The 19748-nt window shown below is 48.2% G+C and overlaps 1 protein-coding gene across 6 annotated transcripts in view; it reads left to right on the forward strand.

Annotated features, from left to right (window-relative positions):
• Positions 1 to 19748, forward strand: part of DNAH2 (dynein axonemal heavy chain 2) — a 108195-nt gene that overhangs the window by 86797 nt on the left and 1650 nt on the right. For 3 of the 6 annotated variants that reach the window (XM_070389410.1, XM_070389412.1, XM_070389413.1), the window contains 18 exons: positions 2368 to 2532; positions 3339 to 3464; positions 3601 to 3749; positions 3823 to 3889; positions 4032 to 4182; positions 4424 to 4572; positions 4757 to 4890; positions 5063 to 5207; positions 5285 to 5484; positions 6932 to 7058; positions 10118 to 10304; positions 10503 to 10651; positions 10776 to 10959; positions 11191 to 11381; positions 18476 to 18667; positions 18823 to 19007; positions 19187 to 19415; positions 19497 to 19648. In XM_070389410.1, the coding sequence (XP_070245511.1) occupies positions 2368 to 2532; positions 3339 to 3464; positions 3601 to 3749; positions 3823 to 3889; positions 4032 to 4182; positions 4424 to 4572; positions 4757 to 4890; positions 5063 to 5207; positions 5285 to 5484; positions 6932 to 7058; positions 10118 to 10304; positions 10503 to 10651; positions 10776 to 10959; positions 11191 to 11381; positions 18476 to 18667; positions 18823 to 19007; positions 19187 to 19415; positions 19497 to 19648 (2882 nt within the window). Of the gene's footprint in view, positions 1 to 2367; positions 2533 to 3338; positions 3465 to 3600; positions 3750 to 3822; positions 3890 to 4031; positions 4183 to 4423; positions 4573 to 4756; positions 4891 to 5062; positions 5208 to 5284; positions 5485 to 6931; positions 7059 to 10117; positions 10305 to 10502; positions 10652 to 10775; positions 10960 to 11190; positions 11382 to 18475; positions 18668 to 18822; positions 19008 to 19186; positions 19416 to 19496; positions 19649 to 19748 lie in introns of those variants that run through there. The other 3 variants (XR_011467942.1, XM_070389411.1, XR_011467943.1) reach the window with 3 other exon arrangements.

The raw sequence follows: 19748 nt of genomic DNA on the forward strand, positions 1-19748 counted from the left end.
AAAAGAAAAAACTACTAGATGTAGAGAGAAAGGGATGAGGTGTGTTGGTATAAGGGAATCAGATCTTCATCTATCATAGCATTAAGTCCATAGAAATAGTCTAACGTTGATAAAGCAGGAAACAGCTGTATAAAATATACTTGTAGTATCCGTAGAGGATGAACTGGAATCAGGTCACATTGGCTACCTCAAGAAGGAAGCTGGGTAGATGGAGCAGAGGGTTGGGAGGAAGATTTTCATGCTTTCATGCCTCTTGAATTTTAAGTTACCTATTCACAAAGTAAACACAATTAAAATAGAAAAGGACTAGCAGCGTCAAGATGTGCTCATGCAAGTACAAGGGTACTCATTACAGCTTTGTTAATTATAGAAAACGTTGGGAAGACACAAATGTCCATCAGTAGGAAACTTGTCATATAAATTGTGATTCCATCATACACAAAATTAGCAGCTGTTAAAAACAATGAGACAGCTTGACAAGAATGGATTTGAAGACAGGTGAAAAATAGTAAAGTATGAAACAGTGATACTGAATGTTACCATTTATCTTTTTGAAAAAAAATCATCCATTCAAGAAATATTTATTGAGTGCTGGGCACTACCTGGGTCTGATTCAGTGGCAAACGTGGCGCTCCCCTCATGATGCTCACATTTTCTTTACTGTTGATGGACTTGGTCTGGAAAGTTACACTAGAAACTGCTGACAGTGGCTCCCTCTCAGGCTGGGGCTGGGAGCTGGGGTCAGGAGTAGGAGGACAAACCCCAGCACACTTTTCTTCCTTTGGAATGTTGATTTGTGTGAAACATATTCACCATTCAAAAAAAAAAATACAAATGGGACAAGTTATTTTCAAAAAAAGTTAAAGATGTTAGGTGGGATGATGGTGTTATGACTATGTCCTTTTCTAAAAAGCAATGCATTATGAGGTATTTAAAGTTGAAATGTCATGAGTTTGCAACATTCTTTAAAATACTTTGGGGAAAAACAAGTAGATGGCGTAAATACAGCAAAATGTTAACTGTTAAATCTGGGTGATGGGTGTGTAGGTATTGCTTATATTAGTCTTTTTCTTAGGTTTGAAATTTCTCATAATTATTTTTAATTAAAAAGATTAAAGCTCCAAAATTTAAAGCTGTATATAAATATAAATATATATATATACACACACACACACACACACACATACATCCAGTAGCTGCATAAGCATAATAGTCAGAGATAGGGAGATAATTACTTGAAGAAATAAAAAGAGACATGGTTAAAAAATAATTTGCTACTGAAGAATGGAACTAAGTAGGAAAGTGGGCTAGAGGACCATTGCTTTTCCTTATAACCTCTTTTATTTTATTATTTAGGTCTTTAACCCTGTGCATATATTTCTTGTGTAGAAAATCAAAACAGTGAAAACATGCAAAATAAATAATGAAATATAGATCTATCACGTAGGTTGGCTGCCTCCCCAGAGCCCAGTCTCCACGGGAAGCCAAATTACAATCAGAGGTTGCTGATGAGTGTGGGCTCAGTGCATGGAGGTGGTTGCGTGAACCTGATGACAAGTGCCATGCAGTAGAGCCTGCCAGATAACCCAGCACGTGTGTGTGAGGGCCAGAGCACCCTTTCCCTGTGGGCCCCTAGCCTCTGAGTGGCCTATCTGATCCCTGAGCGACACCTTCTTTCTTTAGATGCTCAAGTCACTCAAGGGTGACATTTTGAATCTCCACTTTGCTTTAAAAAATGTTCCCTGGAGGGAATTCTCTGGTGGTCCAATAATTAGGGCTCCACATTTCCACTGCAGGGCCATGGGTTCAATTCCCGGTTGGGAAACTAAGACCCCCACGTGCCTCCTGGCACAGGCAAAAATAATAATGATAATTCCTTGGAGAGCTACTTATCTCATTCCCAAGTTCTTGGAAGTCAACCTCAATAGTTGGGAAAAAACGAAAATTTCCTTGTGATGAGAACTCAGGAGTCACTCTCTCAACAACATGGAATGGCGGTTATTTTTGTGCTATCTGGTCCTCTCTTGTCAAAACATCCTGTGTGGTTTATCCCTGTGCTACAAGAGGCCCATCTCTTCCTCAGCCTTGAGTCCATGACCAAGCAGTTTCCAGGCTCAAGGAAGGAGTGGTGGAGTGGTGGAGGCTCAGGAAAGAAAACTCACCTGATCACATATATTTGATATTGTTTTTTCCTTCACAACAACCCTGCAGGGGAGGTGTTAATTTTTTGTACCTGAGGAAACTGAGGCGCCAAGAGATCATTTTTCCCAGAGGTCATAGAGCCACAACATAGCAGATGGGTAATCCGAAGCCAGAATCGTCTGGCCTCCAGCCTGTGTTAGATCCCCATACTCTGATCCCTCCCAGGTGGCTGAGAAACTGGAGATGCTGAAGAAACAGTATGATGAGAAGCTGGCACAGAAGGAGGAGCTTCGCAAGAGGTCTGAGGAGATGGAGATGAAGCTGGAGCGTGCTGGGATGCTGGTGTCCGGGCTGGCTGGCGAGAAGGCCCGATGGGAGGAGACAGTAAAGGTGAGGCCAGCTGCACCCCCTGGCTCTCCTAGCTGTTGCCCACCACTGCTATCAGCTCCCAGCCCATTTAGGTGGAGGGACAGGAGGGGAAATGATGGCGATGCTTGGGTGTAGGGACACCCAAGAATGGGGCGTGGGCATTCTTCCTCTCCCATTTGGTGAGAATAGTGGGAGGAGAGGCTTTTGTGCCAGGAGGGATCTGCCCCCTTGTGTAGGTGGGGCTGGAAAACACTCACGAGGACCCTGATAGAGCCCACTGACCTGACTGAAGCCAACCTGGGGCATCTCATCTCTGATCTCAGTGAGCTCCTGGCTTCACAAGAGGGTTAGGCCTTATCACAAACTAACACTGCTGAATTCCCTGGTGGTCCAGTGATTAAGACTCCATGCTCTCACTGCCGAGGGCCTGGGATCTAGGATTCCACAAGCCATGTGGCACGACCAAGAAAAGAAAGAGAGAAGAAATAAACATTGCTGTTAAAGTTGGGGAACTCAAGGAAGTCCCCTCATGGTCTAGTGGTTAGGGTTTGGCACTACCACTGCCATGACCTGGATTTGATCCCTGGTCAGGGAACTGAGATCCTGCAAGTCACATGGAACGGCCAAAATATGAAAAAAATAAAACATGGGGAACTCAAAAGTTGTGAGGGTAGGGTTGAATTCTTGGGGCACAAGGATTTAGGAGAAGGAAAGACTCCCTCTGATCTGGACAGTGTCCAGAGGGGGGAGTGCCTTCAGACTTGTCCATGTGCCTCCAGTACTGGGGCCCAGGAAGACTTATACCTACCTCCCCTGCTGTCCTCCAGGGCCTGGAGGAGGATCTGGGCTACCTGGTGGGAGACTGTCTCCTGGCAGCTGCCTTCCTGTCCTATATGGGGCCCTTCCTGACCAACTACCGGGATGAGATAGTCAACCAAATCTGGATCAGGAAGGTAAGGCAGGGCTTGGGTGCGATGCATGAGTTCCTGGGCTCTAAGATCACAGCCTCTGGGAGTAACAGATGTTGGGAAGGGGCAGGGGTGCTGGGCTCTCATATCCAGGCTGAAGCTCCAGGCTTCTTCCATCCAGATTTCAGAGCTGCAGGTTCCTTGCTCACCCCGCTTCACATTCGACAACTTCCTGTCCAATCCTACCAAAGTTCGGGACTGGAACATTCAAGGGCTGCCCTCGGATGCCTTCTCCACTGAGAACGGCATCATTGTCACCCGTGGCAACAGGTGAGGATGTTGCTGGGAGCACAGGCCCAAGTGAAGGCTAAGCCTATCTTCTGACTCACACTTCCTCCTTCAGGTGGGCACTGATGATCGATCCGCAGGCCCAGGCCCTGAAATGGATCAAGAACATGGAAGGAAATCAGGTACAGGGCTGGAGATGGGGGAGGGCTGATTCGTCCCCTTAGATTCTCTTCCCAAGTCTGACTCTTTCTCAGATCCTACCCTTTGGCTATTACCCATCTTGTATCCCTCAGCATTTCTTCCATAGCTTCCCTTGCTTTCCAGGGCCTACAGATCATCGACCTGCAGATGAACGATTATCTCCGAATCCTAGAAAACGCCATCCAGTTTGGATATCCAGTTCTGCTCCAGAATGTGCAGGAATATCTGGATCCCACACTCAACCCTGTGCTCAACAAATCTGTAGCTCGAATTGGTCAGGGCCCAGGCTTATGGTGGGGTTGGGCTGAGACCAGCGAGGTCGGACCCATGGCAGGAAAGCGCTAGGTCTTTGGCTGTGTCTCCTACTACCTTGTCCCTGTATTCAGACACACCTGGGTTGGGGCCGTAGGCAGGCTGAGTCCCTGCTACTGGATTCCAGTTGGGGAACAATGGGTCAGCCCTGACCCACACTTGGTCCTGTGGAGTCCCTGCCCTTGACCCTCCTGTCAGTGCAGGTGGTCGGTTGCTGATGCGCATTGGAGATAAGGAGGTGGAATACAATCCCAACTTCCGTTTCTACATCACCACCAAGCTCTCCAACCCCCACTACAGCCCAGAGACATCAGCCAAGACCACCATTGTCAACTTCGCTGTCAAAGAACAGGTGGGTGGGGGCCGATGCCTAGACTGAACCAGGGTGAATCCAGAGGGCTGTAGAATTGGCCAGGACTGAGAAAAGGCTGAGATTGTGTCGGCAGCTGGGGATATGGGGCTTGAGAGGTGTAAAGGGATGTAAAGGGTAAAGGTCACCAGAGTGGGGTTCTCACCACGGGTCCTGGCCATCTCAGGGCCTGGAGGCCCAGCTGCTGGGCATTGTGGTCCGGAAGGAGCGGCCGGAGCTGGAGGAGCAGAAGGACTCCCTGGTCATCAATATCGCCGCTGGCAAAAGGAAGCTCAAGGAGCTGGAGGACGAGATCCTTCGGTGAGACCCTGCCTCCCCCAGCCCACAGCCCGCGGGGTCTGCTCGAAGGCTTGACTACAGTCCCGGGGGCAGGGAGGGGGGCGCTGATGAGGGGTCGCCCATCCCCTGCTCCCGGCCAGGCTCAACACCCGCTGAAGCCCCTTTATCCACGCTCCTTTTGCGTTTTCTCCAGGCTGCTGAACGAGGCCACGGGCTCCTTGCTAGACGACGTGCAGCTGGTGAACACCCTGCGGACCTCCAAGATAACCGCCACCGAGGTGACCGAACAGCTAGAGACCAGCGAAACCACGGAGATCAACATCGACCTGGCCCGAGAGGTGAACCACAGCGACCTCCGGCCCCGCCCCCTCTCCGAGCCCCCGCCCCTCCGACCCTGACTCCGCCCCCTCCACAGGCTTACCGCCCCTGCGCCCAGCGGGCCTCTGTGCTGTTCTTCGTGCTCAACGATATGGGCCGCATCGACCCGATGTACCAGTTCTCCCTGGACGCCTACATCAGCCTCTTTATCCTCAGCATCGACAAGAGCCATCGCAGCAACAAGCTGGAGGACCGCATCGACTACCTGAACGAGTACCACACCTACGCTGTCTACAGGTCTGGGCGCCTCACCGCGTCCCGCGCGCGCCCGGTGTGAGGCCCAGTGGCTCTGTGCCCACCATCCCCTCTGGTTTTGTGCTTTGGAGCTGCCCCTGCCACCGCCCCTGGTCCCCTGCTCTTCTCACCATACACCTCCCCTGGACAGTGTCCACCCTTTGGCTGACCATCACCATGGGCTGACCAGTCCCAGTCCCAGTGTCTCCCTTGAGCATTAAGCCTTGTGTGGAGGACCTACCCCTGTGCCAGCACTTCTCAAAAGGTTAATGTGTCCACGACGCAGGTTAATGTAGACTCCGACTCAGTAGGTCTGGGCTGGGACCTGGGAGCCTGCATTTCTAACAAGCTCCCAGGTGAAGCTGCTGCTCGTGGTCTGTGGCTCTGACTTTGAGTAGTGAGGTTCCTAACCCCCCGCCTGGACATCCCACAGACCCCTCAAGGTCAACCTGTTTCACGTCCAACTCGCCTCCCCTCTTTCTTCAGGGGCTGCACCCCTGAGTGGCACCAACAGCCACCTCCCAGGCACCTGAACTGGGAGAGATTCCTGGCTCTTCACTGCCCTTCACCTCTCAGATCAGTCCACAGGTTTTGCTCATGATTCTTTCTGCACACCGTTCCCCCTTCCCACCCAAGTCTGTCCACTGCCATGACTCACTTCAATTGAAGTCACCGTGATCTTTCTTTCTGAATTCCCCCACGGGTTCCCAACAGGTCCTTCTGCCTCCAGCTCTGTCCCTCTCCAATCTGTCCTGCGGTCAGCAACGTGAGCCTTTCAAACACACGAATCTGGCCGTGCCACCCCAGCCCCAGCTTCCATTCTGTGGTGGTAGTTTTGTGTCCAATAGCCATAAAGTCCTCCATACCTTGGCTGCCACCTGCCCTGCAGCCTCACCTTCCCCCTCCTTACACTGGACCCTGAGCATCGCTGAAGCCCTGCACACCATGGTTTTCTCACCACCACTGCCTCCTTGGCCTGTATCTGAGCTCTCCCTGGCATCCTCCCCTCTCCTCTCTGCCACATCACGGTGACTCTGCTGCACCTCCGGCTCCGGTCCAGGCAGGAGAGTGCTGCCACTCATGTATAGGATTCATCTTGTCACACGGTAACCTCTCATGTCCTCTCATATGGTCCCTCATTTGTCCTCCCCACTCTGCCTGACTTCCTCCAGGACAGCAGGACAGAGACTGTATTCATTCACCTTTGTGTCTTCAGGACCTGGCAGTGTACCTGGCACATAGCCGGGGTCCAGTCAGTGTTGAGGAAATTCTGGGAGAATCACATCCTCTCTCTAGAGCCCTGAAGGCTAGGCTGTTTACAGGAGGTTTGGATTAGAGGTTGATGAAGGTCCTCCCTATAGGCAGGGCTCTGTGATTGTCGGGTCTTCACTCAGGAAGCCTCGATGCTGAGTATCGTGCCTCCCAAACCCCCACCCCCTGCCCCTCCCAGGTACACCTGCCGCACGCTTTTCGAGCGCCACAAGCTGCTATTCAGTTTTCAGATGTGTGCCAAAATTCTGGAGACTTCTGGGAAACTCAACATGGATGAATACAACTTCTTTCTACGCGGGGGCGTGGTGAGTTGGGTAGAGTATATCTGAGTGTGGGGTGGACAAGGTCGGGAATGGACCCCAGATGCAGAGGGTAAGCCCAGGATCCAGCAAGTGAGCGGAGGAAAGCTGCCAGGAGCAGGTGTATGACAAGCTCCCGGGGGCCATGAGGAGTGGCTTGCCCGCATTACAGGTGGGGCTTTGAGCCCCTTCCCTGTGACCCACTGATTGGCATGATCTGGCCACTCTTGCACTGACTCTCAGGCCACTCCTTCCCCATCCTGGATTCCGTGGTCACTGTTACACTTTCTCCCTTCCAAACACCCTCAGCCCCTTTGCCTTCTCCCCACTCCAGCGGCACAGGCTTCTCACTGTCGCAGGCATGTCTCACCCCAGGGCCTTCACACCAGCTGTTCCTTCTGCCAGAAAATTGTTCCCACAGGTATACACTGTGCCCCTCCCTCTCCTCCTTTAAGGCTTGATTCAAATCTCACCTCACTGAGATTTCCTTGACTGTCTTAATAGTTCCAGCTACCCTTAAGCACTTCCAGTCTCCCTTAGTCTTCCTCAACTTATTCTCTTTTTCCATGGCACTGCCATCTTTAACCTACTAGATAACTATTTGCTGTGTTTTTGGTTCATTATCTGCTGTTCCATGTGGGAAAATAAGCTCCTCAAGGGCAGAGGTATTTGTCTTTTATGTTCAGTTGTGTGTCTAGAGTGCTTAAAACATAGTTGGTGAACACTAAATATTTGTTAAATTAATAAGTGACAGTGAACAGGTTGTGCTGCTTAAGGGTGCAGCTGCAACTGCCATCATTCAGGTAGAAGGCAGTATTGCCAGGATACCACAAGAGGGCGCCCGCTTCCTAACTTTGGACTGTGCCTTCACCCACATGGTGGCTCAGATACACAGGCTCCCCCTTTCCTTCCATTTATTTCCCCAATAAAGGTGGATTCCAATCCATCTCAGATTCCTTTCTTTCATGTCTTCATTTTGTTTCATGAAATACTTACCTTGGCTTTTTCACCTTGAAAAAGACAAAAAAACCTATTCTTTTGGGATCAGATCAAATCAGATGAGATCAGTTGCTCAGTCGTGTCCGACTCTTCGCGACCCCATGAATTGCAGCTCGCCAGGCCTCCCTGTCCATCACCAAGTCCCGGAGTTCACTCAGACTCACGTCCATCGAGTCAGTGATGCCATCCAGCCATCTCATCCTCTGTGGTCCCCTTCTCCTCTTGCCCCCAATCCCTCCCAGCATCAGAGTCTTTTCCAATGAGTCAACTCGTCGCATGAGGTGGCCAAAGTACTGGAGTTTCAGCTTTAGCATCATTCCTTCCAAAGAAATCCCAGGGCTGATCTCCTTCAGAATGGACTAGTTGGATCTCCTTGCAGTCCAAGGGACTCTCAAGAGTCTTCTCCAACACCACAGTTCAAAAGCATCAATTCTTCGGCACTCAGCCTTCTTCACAGTCCAACTCTCACATCCATACATGACCACAGGAAAAACCATAGCCTCGACTAGACGAACCTTTGTTGGCAAAGTAATGTCTCTGTTTTTCAATATGCTGTCTAGGTTGGTCATAACTTCCCTTCCAAGGAGTAAGCGTCTTTTAATTTCATGGCTGCAGTCATCATCTGCAGTGATTTTGGAGCCCAGAAAAATAAAGTCTGACACTGTTTCCACTGTTTCCCCATCTATTTCCCATGAAGTGATGGGACCGGATGCCATGATCTTCGTTTTCTGAATGTTGAGCTTTAAGCCAACTTTTTCACTCTCCACTTTCACTTTCATCAAGAGGCTTTTGAGTTCCTCTTCACTTTCTGCCATAAGGGTGGTGTCATCTGCATATCTGAGGTTATTGATATTTCTCCCGGCAATCTTGATTCCAGCTTGTGCTTCTTCCAGTCCAGCATTTTTCATGATGTGCTCTGCATATAAGTTAAATAGACAGGGCGACAATATACAGCCTTGACGTACTCCTTTTCTTATTTGGAACCAGTCTGTTGTTCCATGTCCAGTTCTAACTGTTGCTTCCTGACCAGCATACAGATTTCTCAAGAGGCAGGTCAGGTGCTCTGGTATTCCCATCTCTTTCAGAATTTTCCACAGTTTATTGTGATCCGCACAAAGGCTTTGGCATAGTCAATAAAGCAGAAATAGATGTTTTTCTGGAACTCTCTTGCTTTTTCCATGATCCAGCAGATGTTGGCAATTTGGTCTCTGGTTCCTCTGCCTTTTCTAAAACCAGCTTGAACATCAGGAAGTTCATGGTTCACATATTGCTGAAGCCTGGCTTGGAGAATTTTGAGCATTACTTTACTAGCCTGTGAGATGAGTGCAATTGTGCGGTAGTTTGAGCATTCTTTGGCATTGCCTTTCTTTGGGATTGGAATGAAAACTGACCTTTTCCAGTCCTGTGGCCACTGCTGAGTTTTCCAAATTTGCTGGCATATTGAGTGCAGCACTTTCACAGCATCATCTTTCAGGATTTGGAATAGCTCAACTGGAATTCTATCACCTCCACTAGCTTTGTTCATAGTGATGCTTTCTAAGGCCCACTTGACTTCACATTCCACGTTGTCTGGCTCTAGGTGAGTGATCACACCATCGTGATTATCTGGGTCATGAATATCTTTTTTGTACAGTTCTTCTGTGTATTCATGGAAAAGAAATGAAAAAAAGCGAAATGGCTGTCTGGGGAGGCCTTACAAATAGCTATGAAAAGAAGAGAAGTGAAAAGCAAAGGAGAAAAGGAAAGATATAAACATCTGAATGCAGAGTTCCAAAGAATAGCAAGAAGAGATAAGAGATAAGATCGCTGAAGCCTTCTTCAGCGATCAATGCAAAGAAATAGAGGAAAACAATGGAATGGGAAAGACTAGAGATCTCTTCAAGAAAATCAGATACCAAAGGAACATTTCATGCAAAGATGGGCTCAGTAAAGGACAGAAATGGTATGGACCTAACAGAAGCAGAAGATATTAAGAAGAGATGGCAAGAATACACAGAACTGTACAAAAAGATCTTTTGGGATAGTCTGGGTCAATGCTTTTCTCCTCTCTCGTCCCCCTGCCCCAGGTCTTGGATCGTGAGGGCCAAATGGATAACCCTTGTACCACCTGGCTCGCAGACGCCTACTGGGATAACATCACAGAGCTGGACAAACTGACCAACTTCCATGGGCTCATGAACTCCTTTGAGCAGTATCCTCGGGACTGGAACCTGTGGTATACCAACGCCACCCCCGAGAAGGCCATGCTGCCAGGTGCCTGGAGCCAGGCCTCCCTCTCCTTTCTCTTCCCTCCTTCAGCCTCACACCTGCTCTTTCCTCTAATTCCTTCCATGTCTCTCCCAAGTTCCCTCAGCGCATCTGCCCCCTGGCCCAGTGTCCCCGAAGGCGTCTCTTTGTTCAGATTGCCTGCTCCTCCGGGCTCACTAACCTTAACCTTAACCTTGCCCCCAGGTGAGTGGGAAAATGCCTGCAATGAAATGCAACGAATGCTGATTGTTCGCTCCCTGCGCCAGGACCGTGTGGCCTTCTGTGTAACTTCTTTTATCGTCTCCAACCTTGGCTCCCGCTTCATTGAGCCGCCTGTGCTAAACATGAAGTTGGTCAGTGGCTCTTTTGCCTTCCCACCTGCTTCTCCCTGTCCCAGTCTGCCACCCGCACTTCCTCAGTCTCTCCCGAGACCTCACCTGGCCTTCTGCCTAAGGTTACACCCTGTGCTGCTGGCAGGTGATGGAGGACTCGGCCCCACGGACCCCACTGGTGTTCATCCTGTCCCCCGGCGTGGACCCCACCAGTGCCTTGCTCCAGCTGGCTGAGCATACAGGCATGGCCCAGCGCTTCCACGCTCTGTCTCTGGGCCAGGGCCAGGCCCCCATCGCGGCTCGGCTCCTCCGAGAGGGTGTGGTTCAGGGTCAGTGTCTACCCAGTTCTTCTGCCCCCAACCATGGCCCTGGCCTGACTGTCCACCAGCTCCCACCTGTCACCCTGCTGTCACTGCAGCTCCCTCTCCTCCAGAAGGCCTTGGGGGTTGGCACCTGAGCACTTGGACCTTCCCCCTAAACTAGCCCCTCTACCAGAGGAACAGTGCGGGGACAGACGGGGCATAGGGAGTGGTTCCCACCACATCAGCACCCCCTTGCAGGACACTGGGTATTCCTCGCCAACTGCCACCTGTCGCTGTCCTGGATGCCAAACCTGGATAAACTGGTGGAGCAGCTGCAGGTGGAGGATCCGCACCCTTCCTTCCGCCTCTGGCTCAGCTCCAGCCCCCACCCAGACTTCCCCATCTCCATCTTGCAGGCCAGCATCAAGATGACCACAGAGCCACCAAAGGTATGGGCAACTGTAGACAGCAGCAGTGCCCATGCCAGGAGGCATACGTGTCCTCCTCCTGGCCTCAGAGAGAGGGTTTAACCTTAACAACAAGGCTGCTGTTCTGATTCTACTGTCCTCAGAAATTCCACTTCTGCGTGCCAAACTCTTAGAACATAGTAGTAATAGCTAACTTTTTTTGAGTGTTATTACATGCCAGGCATTGTTCTAAATGCTTACATTTTTTAATTCATTTAACATACACACACACACTTGCCTATCAGGTAAGTACTATCAGCCCCATTTTACAGGTAGGAAACTAAGGCAAAGGAAGAGTATATAACTAGTGTGTGGACCTGTCAGCCCCTTCCTCCTCCGGACACTTCCTTATATTCTCTCCCTACTTTCACTTCCTGGCCTTTCTCCTTCCCTCCAGCTCTACTGAAATTTTTATCTCCAGTACTATAAGGTCACCTTGGAATGCAATCATACCAATCTTTTAAAATCTGATTATGTCACTACATCCTGCCCATTTACCTCTGCTTAAATTATTTTTGGAGGCAGTGGCACCCCACTCCAGCACTCTTGCCTGGAAAATCCCATGGATGGAGGAGTCTGGTAGGCTGCAGTCCATGGGGTCACCAAGAATTGAACACGACTGAGTGACTTCACTTTCACTTTTCACTTTCATGTATTGGAGAAGGAAATGGCAACCCACTCCAGTGTTCTTGCCTGGAGAATCCCGGGGACGGGGGAGCCTCGTGGGCTGCCGTCTATGGGGTTGCACAGAGTCGGACATGACTGAAGCAACTTAGCAGCAGGAAACTATTTTAGTAGCTTCTTGTTGCTTTTAATCAAGTTCACAGCCCTATTCACATGGCCTGTGTGCCCCTGCAAGCACCTCTCCTGCTTTGTTTGTCGCAACTTTCCCCTTCGCTTTCTTTACCTACACCATCAACTTTTAAAATTGTTTCGCTGTTCTTCCTTGACAGACTGTGTTCTCCAGCCTGGTGCTTTTTCATGAACTGTCCTCCCTATTTTCCTCCCCACCCCCTTCTTTGCCCCTTTAGGTCTCAGTCCCACCAGCACTTTCTCAGGAATCCTCTTGACTGTTCCCTCTGACCTTCCAATTCAAGAACTTTACACCTATTAGTGTGATTCTGGTTAATACCTGACTTCTCTTCTAGACTGTAAGCTCAAGAGGGCAGAGACTATGTCTTTTTCATCTCCCTCACCATTTTGCTCATCCTGTGACCAATGCAAGGACCTGTTTGTAGTAGGTGCTCAATAAATGAGAACTGATCAGATGCACAGGCATGCGGATGTCTTTCATCATTAAATCCTTCTTTGGCCATCTTGGGGAGGCTAGCACAGCTGACTGTCCACCTAGTTTCCCTGATACACTCCTGGTCCTCCTTCTGTTTCTTGCGACATCATTGATTACTTCTGTGTTTCTTTCTCCTCCTGTCCTGTCCTCATTCTACATTTCCTCCCTTCACAAGTTGATGGAGAAACTGTCCTCTTCCTGATTTCAACCCCAATCCCCCTCTCTGGCTCCATTACTGAACTCAGTGCCAGGTGTGAATTCCATCTGGTTACAAAGTACTTCTTTTTGGCACTCCAGCATCATAAATTACTAGCTCTCAAAACAAGTTTTCAGCTCCTGCAGGCAGATTATCTCCTTGGCCCATTTTTGTTAATCAGTCAGTTCAGTTGCTCAGTTGTGTCTGACTCTTTGTGACCCCATGGACTGCAGCACTCCAGGCTTCCCTGTCCATCACCAACTCCTGGAGCCTACTCAAATTCATGTCCATTGCGTTGGTGATGCCATCCAACCACCTCATCCTCTGTCATCCCCTTTTCCTCCCACCTTCAATCTTTCCCAGCATCAGGGTCTTTTCCAGTGAGTTAGGGTTCTTCACATCAGGTAGCCAAAGTATTGGAGTTTCAGCTTCAGCATCAGTCCTACCAATGTACACCCAGGACTGATCTCCTTTAGGATGGACTGGTTGGATCTCCTTGCAGTCCAAGGGACTGTCAAGAATCTTCTCCAACACCACAGTTCAAAAGCATCAGTTCTTCAGTGCTCAGCTTCCTTTATAGTCCAACTCACATCCATACATGACTACTGGAAAAAACCATAGCCTTGACTAGACGGACCTTTGTTGACAAAGTAATATCTCTGCTTTTTTATATACCGTCTAGGTTTGTCATAGTTTTTCTTCCAAGGAGCAAGTGTCTTTAAATTTCATGGCTGCAATTACCATCTGCAGTGATTTTGCAGCCTAAGAAAATAAAGTCTCTCACTGTTTCCATTGTTTCCCCATCTATTTGCCATGAAGTGATGGGACCAGATGTCATGATCTTAGTTTTCTGCATGTTGAGTTTTAAGCCAACTTTTTCACTCTCCTCTTTCACTTTCATCAAGAGGCTCTTTAGTTTTTTTCTTCACTTTCTGCCATAAGGGTGGTGTCATCTGCGTATCTGAGGTTATTGATCTTTCTCCCGGCAATCTTGATTCCAGCTTGTGCTTCATCGAGCCTGGTATTTCGCATGATGTACTCTGCATATAAGTTAAATAATCAGGGTGACAATATACAGCCTTGATGTACTCCTTTCCCGATTTGGAACCAGTCTGTTGTTCCATGTTGTTAATGGCACCACTAATTTTTAAAAATCTATGTTTAAAGTTGATTTTTATTTACCTTTATTTTCTTCTGTCAACAGAAGTAGTCTGTCTTCCCATTAAAAAAATGTCAAACAGTTCAGATATGTGTTGTCAAAGAGATGCAACCCTTATTTTTTAATTTGTTAAGAGCCTTTCTTATTGCCTTCTAAGAGAGGCATGTGCCTTGTAGCCAGAGGGCCCTCTGTTGTCTGAACTCCACCCTCTGTAATGGGTAGAGGTGTGTTGGCCCTGAGGTAGATGCTGTTTAGGTCGGTTTAATAAGCAGTAACCATGGAGGCTAGGAAAGTTATGACCAACCTAGATAGCGTATTCAAAAACAGAGACATTACTTTGCCTTGTACTTGGGTTCGATCCCTGGTTGGGAAACTAAGATCCCATATGCTGTGGGGTAACTAAGCCTGATACAAGCGTCTGAATGCAGAGTTCCAAAGAATAGCAAGAAGAGATAAGAAAGCCTTCCTCAGCGATCAGTGCAAAGAAATAGAGGAAAACAGAATGGGAAAGACTAGAGGTCTCTTCAAGAAAATTAGAGATACCAAGGGAACATTTCATGCAAAGATGGGCTCGATAAAGGACAGAAATGGTAGGGACCTAGCAGAAGCAGAAGATATTAAGAAGAGGTGGCAAGAATACACAGAAGAACTGTACAAAAAAGATATTCATGACCCAGATAATCACGATGGTGTGATCACTCACCTAGAGCCAGACAATGTGGAATGTGAAATCAAGTGGGCCTTAGAAAGCATCACTATGAACAAAGCTAGTGGAGGTGATAGAATTCCAGTTGAGCTATTCCAAATCCTGAAAGATGATGCTGTGAAAGTGCTGCACTCAATATGCCAGCAAATTTGGAAAACTCAGCAGTGGCCACAGGACTGGAAAAGGTCAGTTTTCATTCCAATCCCAAAGAAAGGCAATGCCAAAGAATGCTCAAACTACCGCACAATTGCACTCATCTCACAGGCTAGTAAAGTAATGCTCAAAATTCTCCAAGCCAGGCTTCAGCAATATGTGAACCATGAACTTCCTGATGTTCAAGCTGGTTTTAGAAAAGGCAGAGGAACCAGAGACCAAATTGCCAACATCTGCTGGATCATGGAAAAAGCAAGAGAGTTCCAGAAAAACATCTATTTCTGCTTTATTGACTATGCCAAAGCCTTTGTGTGGATCACAATAAACTGTGGAAAATTCTGAAAGAGATGGGAATACCAGAGCACCTGACCTGCCTCTTGAGAAATCTGTATGCTGGTCAGGAAGCAACAGTTAGAACTGTACATGGAACAACAGACTGGTTCCAAAGAGGAAAAGGAGTACATCAAGGCTGTATATTGTCGCCCTGTCTATTTAACTTATATGCAGAGTACATCATGAGAAATGCTGGGCTGGAAGAAGCACAAGCTGGAATCAAGATTGCCGGGAGAAATATCAATAACCTCAGATATGCAGATGACACCACCCTTATGGCAGAAAGTGAAGAGGAACTAAAAAGCTTCTTGATGAAGGTGAAAGAGGAGAGTGAAGAAGTTGGCTTAAAACTCAACATTTAGAAAACGAAAATCATGGCATCTGGTCCCATCACTTCATGGGAAATAGATGGGGAAACAGTGGAAACAGTGTCAGACTTTATTTTTCTTCAAAATCACTGCAGATGGTGACTGCAGCCATGAAATTAAAAGACGCTTACTCATTGGAAGAAAAGTTATGACCAACCTAGATAGCATATTGAAAAGCAGAGACATTCATTACTTTGCCAACAAAGGTCTGTCTAGTCAAGGCTATGGTTTTTCCTGTGGTCATGTATGGATGTAAGAGTTGGACTGTGAAGAAGGCTGAGCGCCGAAGAATTGATGCTTTTGAACTGTGGTGTCGGAAAAGACTCTTGAGAGTCCCTTGGACTGCCAGGAGATCCAACCAGTCCATTCTGAAGGAGATCAGCCCTGGGATTTCTTTGGAAGGACTGATGTTAAAGCTGAAACTCCAGTACTTTGGCCACCTCACGCGAAGAGTTGACTCATTGGAAAAGACTCTGATGCTGGGAGGAATTGGGGGCAGGAGGAGAAGGGGACAACAGAGGATGAGATGGCTGGATGGCATCACTGACTCGATGGATGTGAGTCTGAGTGAACTCCGGGACTTGGTGATGGACAGGGAGGCCTGGCGAGCTGCGATTCATGGGGTCGCAAAGAGTCGGACACGAACTGAACTGAACTGAACTGAACTGAACCATGGAGGCAATGATGAATGGGAGCAAATATCAGGAGGAAAGAGGAACCAGACAGGATGGCTTTGTAGTGAGTGGGTCACCAGGGGAGGCAGTCCTGTTGGAGGTCAGCCCAGGAGAGTTGTCCATGACAGGCTGCCTGCTGGTGATGCAGAACCTTCCTGCAATCCACCGAGCCTTCTGAGAAAGGACATTCAGATGTGCTTGGTGCAACTGAATTCCTTTTAGAAGCTGACAAAGAGACCAATATTTTAAAAAAATTTTGAAAAGAACTTTACATTTACAGAAAAGTTGTAAGAATAATAGTACAGAGAACCCCCTATACGTTACCCAAATCCATCTGTAGTTAACATTTTGTCCCACTTGCTTTATCATTTGATCTCTGTTTTTCTCTCTCTCCACTCACACTTCTGAAACATTTGAGAGTAAATTGTATATCCTGGCCCTTTACTGCCACATACTGTAGTGTATTTCAGTGGAAAGGACTCACTCCTAAGAATCAGGGTGTTCTCTTATATAACTGCAACATGGTTGCTGACTTCAGTAAATTGATACACTATTTTAATCTAAATGTATTATGTGTTCCGATTTTGTTAAGTGTTGCAGTCTTCATATACATATGCAGATGGGTTTCTAGGCCCTTTATGCTGTTCATTGATCAAGTTGTTTATCCTGGGGTCAATATACACTGTGTTAATTACTCTCTAGCTCTATAATAATTCTTGATGGCTGGGGAAGGCAAATCTTCCTACCTTATTCTTCTCTAGGCTATTCCTGATCTTTTATTCCCTAACATAAATTTTGGAATTACCTTGTCAAGTTTCACCAAAAGAGTCCTATTGATCAATTTGGGGGAAATCAACATCTTTAGGATATTGAGCTTCTCAATCCATGAGTACAGTAGGTCTCTCCATTTATTTTTTCTTTTAATAAAATTTTGTAAATTTTCTAAAGTTATATACATTTATATTAGATTTATTCCTCAGTGCTTTACATGACTTGATGATGTTATAAATGATAGTTTTAAAAATCAGATTTTCTATTTGTTCCTGGTCTAACCAATGTTCTTACTTCTGTTTTCTCCCTGCTCCCTTTTGTCCATCATGTTGAATCTCCTTAGAACACTGTTTCAATGTATCACTGTCCTATTCAAAACAGAAATGGCTCCAGGGTTCCTGGTGAATCGGGTCCAGTCAGCTCAAAATGCCCTTCTTACTGTATTGCCATCTGCTCACAGTCCTTCTTACCCTATCTGAGCACTTCACTTGATTTCAGAAAGATCCTCTTCTCACTTTATCTCCCCTTTGTGCCTTTATTCCTTCAGTTCTTCCCATCTCTGGACAGCCCTCCTCTCAGCCTCGTTACATCCTTTCTATTTGTAAGACTTGGCCAAACCCCAACCTGCTCATGAAGCCTGATAAATCCAATCATATAGCTCATTCCTCTTTGATGATATGTCACTAGATCTTGTGTGACACAACTAAGACCCCACATGGCCGAATTAATAAGAAATTGTGTACATTTCTTATTAATTCGGCCATGTGGGGTCTTAGTTGTGTCACACAAGATCTTATATCGTGGCATGTGGATTCAGTAGTTGTGGTGCAAGGGCTTAGTCGCTTGGCAGCATGTGGGATCTTAGTTCCCTCACTGGGATCACACCCACATCCTCTGCATTGCAAGGCAGATTCTCAACCAATGGACCATGAAGGAAGTTCCCATGTTTATGTTTTTGTTCATATTTTTTGGCACTCACAAATTGAGTTGGCCTACCCACCACTGGGGAGAAGGCAGTGGCACCCCACTCCAGTACTGTTGCCCAGAAAATCCCATGGATGGAGGAGCCTGGTGGGCTGCAGTCCATGGGGTCGCACAGAGTCGGACACGACTGAAGCGACTTAGTAGTAGTAGTAGTACCCACCACTGAGAACATCACGGTTGAGGGGATCAAGGAGTGGGGGTGGAGATGAGAAGGCAGGGCTGCCACGAGTCCATACAGCGCCCGAGTGTGAGGAGGAGGACAGCAAGCCCTGTGGATGAGTGCATGTCTTGGCATGCAGCTCAAGGGCTGGATTTCAACCTTCACTCATTTCTTCAGCCAGTGCCCTTATGCAATGAGCAAGCTCCACAACTGAACATGATGGTGCTAGTGTTAGGGCCATGCAAGATGCATGTCATCCCATCTCTGTACGTCCTTGTCCCCAGGGCCTAAAGGCCAACATGACTCGTCTTTACCAACTGATGACAGAACCACAGTTTTCCCGCTGCTCCAAGCCCACCAAGTATAAGAAACTGCTGTTCGCACTGTGCTTCTTTCACTCTGTGTTACTTGAACGCAAAAAGTTCCTGCAACTTGGCTGGAACATCATCTACGGCTTCAATGACTCTGACTTTGAGGTTTGTGCTGACCAGGGTCCCTCACCCCACCCTCCCTCCTTACACTTTCTGCCCCGAGGCTGCCCTGCAGGAATCATCACTGACTGGAAGCCCCTGGAAGAATTCCTGCCATAACTGTGTGTGGGGCTGGGGGTGTGGGCTGGGGCCATGCACAGGTGTCAGAGAACTTGCTGAGCCTCTACCTGGACGAGTATGAGGAGACGCCCTGGGATGCACTCAAGTACCTCATCTCCGGGGTCAACTATGGTGGACACGTCACGGATGACTGGGACCGGCGCCTGCTGACCACCTACATCAATGACTATTTCTGTGACCAGGCTCTCTTGACCCCCTCCTACCGGTGAGGGGGGCACTGAGTGGGGTGCCAGGTGGCAGGATTGGGGGTAGGGGCAGTGTTTGAGGAGTGAATGGGAGATGGGAGGTGAAGTAAGAGCAGAGAGTTGGATGGATAGGGCCTTGGCCTGGCATGGGAGCCCCAAGTCCCCACAGTGCGGTGATAATTCTGCACTGACTCCCCAGGTTGTCAGTGTTGGAGACCTATTTTATCCCCAAGGATGGGAGCCTGGCCTCGTACAAAGAGTACATCAGCATGTTGCCTGGCATGGACCCCCCAGAGGCTTTTGGCCAGCACCCCAATGCCGATGTGGCCTCCCAGATCACAGAGGCACGCACTCTGTTTGAGACTCTGCTTTCCCTGCAACCCCAGATTACACCCACCAGGGCCGGAGGCCAGAGTCGGGAGGAGAAGGTAAGGACAGACAGACAGTCACCTGGGGGAGGGAAACCAAGGAGGAAGAGAGGTCTACACTCAACACTCCTGCTTCGGCAGGTCCTTGAATTGGCTGCCGATGTGAAACAGAAGATCCCGGAAATGATCGACTATGAGGGGACCCGAAAACTACTGGCTATGGACCCCTCCCCACTCAATGTGGTCCTTTTGCAGGAGATTCAGAGATACAACAAGCTGATGGAGACCATCCTGTGAGATGGGGGGAGGTGGGGCTCTGTGTAACGCAGGGATGGGGCAAGAGGAAAGGCCTTCACGCCCTGCCTAGGATGTCTCTCCCAGGCCCATCCCATC

The sequence above is a fragment of the Bos mutus genome, chromosome 19 (genome assembly GCF_027580195.1).
Source record: "Bos mutus isolate GX-2022 chromosome 19, NWIPB_WYAK_1.1, whole genome shotgun sequence".
Classification (NCBI taxonomy): domain Eukaryota; kingdom Metazoa; phylum Chordata; class Mammalia; order Artiodactyla; family Bovidae; genus Bos; species Bos mutus.